General features: G+C 45.8%; 1 protein-coding gene across 1 annotated transcript; it reads right to left on the minus strand.

The window, feature by feature from the left end:
* Window positions 1-3537: 3537 nt before the first annotated feature.
* On the minus strand, window positions 3538-5150 carry LOC125536958 (probable ribose-5-phosphate isomerase 3, chloroplastic). Its single transcript, XM_048700252.1, has 2 exons — window positions 4679-5150; window positions 3538-4089 (listed from the first exon to the last, which is right to left on the minus strand). Exons 1-2 carry the CDS (start codon window positions 5057-5059, stop codon window positions 3652-3654), a joined length of 819 nt encoding a protein of 272 aa, XP_048556209.1. The 5' UTR covers window positions 5060-5150; the 3' UTR covers window positions 3538-3651.
* Window positions 5151-5528: the final 378 nt, after the last annotated feature.

Consider the following 5528-nt stretch of genomic DNA (forward strand, 5'->3'; position numbering starts at 1 on the left):
TTTTCCATCTTTATTAGGTTCAGACCGTACAGTTTCACTACCCCCACCCACCCCACCCTCCTGTGGATGACTAATTCAAATTTCTGACCTGAAATGGTCTTGTGAATACAACTCCAAAACTCTATTGACATTTTGAGAAAAGAATAGTTTTGGATATGCTTTAATACTATAAGTTATCTGAAGATTTTGCTGGTATCTTGATAAAGTTTCAATTCGGTTGTTCTTGTTTTTGTATTTCTACCTTGGAAGACTGTTTTCGTGTTGCCCCTGTTGTCTTGAAAGATCAGATGGATATGCAGTCAAGGCTTCCTCTCGAAAATAAGAAGAAGAAAATGAGAGGGGTGTTTTGGAGGATGAGCTACCTGGAGCTCGGAATCCCAACCAAGCATTTGCCCATTGGGATGTGTATGACGTGGATTTCCAGTCTAATACAGTGTCAGTTCCATGTGGAAATATAGAGGTACCATGCAGGGGACTGGTGCCATGGGCTGATGTGCCTCGTGGGAGAATTTGCTTTTGGCCCATGTGGCCAAAGGTGTAGGCCGGTGAGACAATAAATGAGAGATGGAAATTTTCATTACTAGCATCAGCCCAAGGTATGAAATTGTAGACTGAAATTCAAAATACTTCTCTTAAAATAATACAAAACGCAAATCATGATCTGAAATAGTAACTAATGCAATCTGGGACTTCAATCGGGCCCATTCCATGTAACGACAATGAATTTGACATTTTGTGTTTCTCATATTATGCTTCAAATTTGCATTTGAAAATTTGTGGTACATAGATTCTTGTTACTACAAAAAAATGTTTTAGGAATTTTTCAATGTGCATACATAAGATATTTTAAACTATGTACGCCCGTTTTGCAAATGGTTGGGGGTACCCAATAAATGTAAAGTATCCAGTGCGCCCGAGCATTAAGATATATCAGAAAAAATACATGTTAGTTTTACAATGTAAGTTCTTTTTTGAGACTTGTAGGTTTTTTTTTAGGCAAACCATGTAAGTACAATACATATGCAGTGCGGTTTTATAAGTTTAGATCCGAATTCAAAGCACATATCTAGAATAGCGAAAAGGACAAACCACAATTGTGAATATTAACTAATAAAAACTGGGCCTTCAATTCACCCCATTTTCTATATCATCCATGAAGGTGTGTCGGAGTGGCAGGGGTGGAGTGTTACAATGGGATGTTTTTCATGATGAAATAGATTTCATGTTACATTTTTTTTAGTTTATATTAAGACGGTCGGAGCAAAAATAAGACAACAAGCTTCGGAGGTGAAAAATCAGGGCATCGAGAAAAAGGATTGTTTTATGAAATATTTTCAAAGAAAAAGGATCAAATATGTGCATTTTCAGGGAGTACTCGATTGCTATCAACTGCCAGTCACTGGATGCTAGGTTCGGAGTGGCTGATTGTAGGATTTGACAAGGGCAGTATTAGGCGCCGGCACGCCGGCCCAATAGTTGGGCCGGTCGCACCGTAGCCGCCCGATGTAGCGAAGCGCAGCCATCTAATCTGGCTTCCGCATCCTCTCCTTCCCCCGTCTCTCGCCTTTCACTTCTTTCCCCGTCCCGTCAGAGCCCGTAGTATCCACCCCAACGACCCCGCGCCGGCGCGCCGCCACTTGCTTGCCGCCGCTTCCTTCCACTTCTTTCCCAAGCTAGCCGCTGCTTGCCATCCTCGCCAGGCAGCCACGGTAATAGCATAAAAACACCGATCCAACCTCGCAGCTCGCCGTAGTAACAGTTCTAGAACACAGAGACACGGGTTTCAGCACCTCCTGACCAGAGTCCCAGCTCACCACCCCCATGGTTTCCCGCTCGCCGTGGTGACCGTCGTGCTCGCCATGGTCACCTCTTGCTCGCCGTGGTCACTGGTTCCAGCAAAAATAGTTCACGGTTGCATCTCCCACACACTATGGTTGTAGCTTTTTCGCAGGTTGAAGCTTTCCCCCCATGCCGCTTGAAGCTTTTTCCGCCGTCGCTTGAAGCTTTTGCACCACCAAGTTGAAGCTTTTTCATGCTTGAAGTTTTCTTCCATTGTTTGAAACTTTTCCCTCATGCCTGTTGAAGCTTTTTCCACCGCAGGATGAAGCTTTTCCTATGCTGGTTGAAGCATTTCCCACTTACGAGTGAAATCATCGACGACCGTCGCCGCCGATTGCAACACCAGTTTCTTGTTTAGCTACAACTGACAAATAAAAAGTTGGAACCAGCATGTAGTTTTGGTGCATTGGCTGAAGTGTTTTCTGTGGCGACGCTGGCGTCCGCCTCATTTGTTGCATCCGACAAGACAAAAAGCTTCTACCGGCGAGCTTTTTTGCTACCACAACGACTGACGGAAGTAGTGACCAGGAGATGGATTTGCAGCAAACGATATGTTTTTCAGCACAAAACCAAAAGCTGATGGTAGCAAATGTGGGCGTCGGTTCCAGCAAAAACAAAAAGCGATGGTAGCATTTCGGTTGCAGCAAAAGAAATGCATCGCCGCCATCGGCCAACACCGCAGTGCATGCATGTAGCAAAAAAAGTCACTGGTGGTAGCAAAAACAGGCTACGGTTGTAGCAAAAATGTCGATGTTCCAGCAGGACGAACTCTGGTGGTAGCATTTTTGGGGGTGGTTCCAGCAAAACTCCTCGCTGGTTCCAGCAAACTTGGTCGCCGGTTGCAACTTCCTGTGAGCCCCTGTCGCAGCTCCAGTTGTGGCTTGCTCCATCGCAGGACGCGGCCGCTGCTCTCCGGTGGCGCGCCAGCGTCTTCTGGTTGAAGCTTTTGTCGTCGTTGATTGTAGCTTTTAGGTCGCCGATTGCAGCATCGATGGAGGAGCAAAAACTTTTAGGTTTTGTTTGGGAGAGGAGATGCTTGCAATGGCAGATAGGTGGCGCTCATGAAAGCAGCAGGGGGTCGCGCCGCTGACGCCGGCGAGCTCGTACTGCGGGAGATGGGATGAGATCAGACAGAAAGCGGAAGGAAGGAGAGAAAAATAAAAAAAATAAAAAAAGAAAACGTTTGGGTCCACCAAGCGTGCGTTGTCAGTCTGTCTCGCGCGTGAAAAAAGGAAGCCAGCGGGAGCGAACCGGTGGAGCGCTTCGGCTGGCGCTCCGGCCCGAAACGTTTACCATTTGACAAGGCATGTGCATTGACTGGGCGCACGCGAACAGGAAGTGGGATGGGTGCGGGACGTGTTCATATGCACTGTCCACCTAACCATCTCAACCACAGGTTGGTTCACAGAAAAAAAAACTTTTAACAGGTAAGTCTAAGCCGTACAATTTTTATTTTTATTTTTGCTTCCTTGAGTATGTAGCATGTTAGGTAATGAATAAGCTTGTGGTGAGCTGTATTCTGAATTATCTGATATACATGCATGCTCCCAAATTTATTCAAAGTGTTGTTCTAGAAGATGATTGTCGCCCAAAAAGATTAATGTCATTGACTTGTCACGATCATCAGGGCTTCAATCAATTGAAGTGGTGTTTTTTCTGCAATGTGACTCTTTCAAGCCCAAAATAAACCGAGCCATCGAAACATGGAAAAAATATATTTTGAGAAGAACATTATTTCCTCCTTTTACACAGATAGATTATTCAGTGAAAAACCGTAAATTCAACACGTCAACAATAGCCGACCCAAAAAACTCACTTTGTTTTGACACTGACACCGTCTGATCCAGCAATGATCACTGAGCTTGCCATGTTCAAGAACAACCCATGCTCAACAACTCCTTCCAAAGTTGCAATCTCCTTGCCCGCGCCCAACGCATCCTTGATTGGCGTCTTGAAGTATAAATCTACGATGTAGTTCGAGTTGTCAGTAACATAGGGCTTGTCATCCTCATTCAATCTCAGCTTTGCCTCGCAACCTTCTTCATTGAACAGACCCTGCAGTCTTACTTGATTGTACTTCCAGCAGAACTGCACAACTTCCACAGGCATGGCAAGACCGCTCCCTCCTAGGCCAGTAACTAGTTTCGTCTCATCAACGACAACAACAAACTTTCCTGATGCAGCTTCGACCATCTTCTCCCGGAGAAGGGCTCCACCCCGCCCTTTCACAAGGTTAAGATCTGGATCAACCTGTTTATAGTAGTAAAAAAAAGGAACAAGGTTAATCACCGATGGTTCTTAGAAAACAATGAAGAGGAGAATCTGAACCTCGCTACGGCAACCCCTCCTAATAAAAAAATCAAAGGACAAATAAGTGAACATGCAGTTGTTGTGATTGACCATTCATTTTAGCTCCGCAACATCATGGCATTCGACCGAAGCAGTGACAGGAAGGCATACACTTTCAGAGTGCTGACAGTCCTGCATGATAACGGCATACATACAAGATAAATGGTTGCTCCTTCGTAGTAACATGTTAAATGTCAGAACTAAAATGATACAGACAGGAAGTCTGAACTATCGTCCATGAAGTACAGTAGTAAGACAGAGCCATCTTTCATGCTCGGAAAGCAAGAAAGATGGAAATTTTAGCAAAAGGTGTTTTATCATCTTCCAAATATCGTCCATCAACTAAAAACATCTTTCATGCTCCAAGTGGAGTATGACAGAAATTCTAGCAAGAGGTGTTTTTTTTCCCATCTTCCAAATATCCCTACAAACAATGGAAATTACACGTTTATGCATAGTGGTAAAGAAGCAATGAGAAAAGAGGGAGGACCTCGTCAGCGCCGTCAATGGCGAGGTCGATCACGGGGTGGTCGTCGAGCGTGGAAAGAGGGATTCCCAGGGACATGGCCTGCTCAAAGGTGCGCTTGGAAGTGGGCACACCGACGATGCCGGAGAGCTTCCCGTTGGCAAGAAGCGCACCGATCTCGGCGACGGCAAAGGCGGCCGTGGAGCCTGTCCCGAGCCCCAGAACCATACCACTCTGCACCTGCTCCACCGCACGCACCGCCGCAAGCCTCTTGAGGTCATCCTGCGTCAGCGCCGTCGCCGCCTGCGCGGCATCCGCGCGCACGGCGAAGCGCGCCGGTCGGCGAGGGGCGGCGCGTCGCGCGGCGGCCGTGTGGAAGCGGACGGCGGTGGCGGCGGCGGCCATGCTGGGTAGCAGCGGGTGGTGCGAGCTCGTTGAGGATGGGGAGCTGGTGGAGGAGGGAGGAGATGTGCGGGGGTTGCTGCCTGACGATCAACCATCATAAAGCAACACAGAAATGCAGAAAACACCATCTCCAAAAAAACATTGGCCTTTTTTGCAAAATAAAAAAACACCAAAATGATAAGTGCCACACGTATGACACGAAGTAACATGATCCAAACGTTTTATTACCATCCATTTTGCCACATCAAACAGATGATATCATCAGACTTTCTTTTGGTTTTTCAGACTTAAAAATATTTTATCTCTTAAATAAAAATCCAACTAAAAATCCATTTTCATCATTAAATTTGTCTCGATAAGATCTTCAAAACTAGATTCGACATTCGACATTGATATGTTTCGACGACGTTCTTTTGGAGCCAAAAGTTGCCATGATGTTACACTGAAGTTGTCATAGTGTTTACACTAA

The sequence above is a fragment of the Triticum urartu genome, chromosome 2 (genome assembly GCF_003073215.2).
Source record: "Triticum urartu cultivar G1812 chromosome 2, Tu2.1, whole genome shotgun sequence".
Classification (NCBI taxonomy): domain Eukaryota; kingdom Viridiplantae; phylum Streptophyta; class Magnoliopsida; order Poales; family Poaceae; genus Triticum; species Triticum urartu.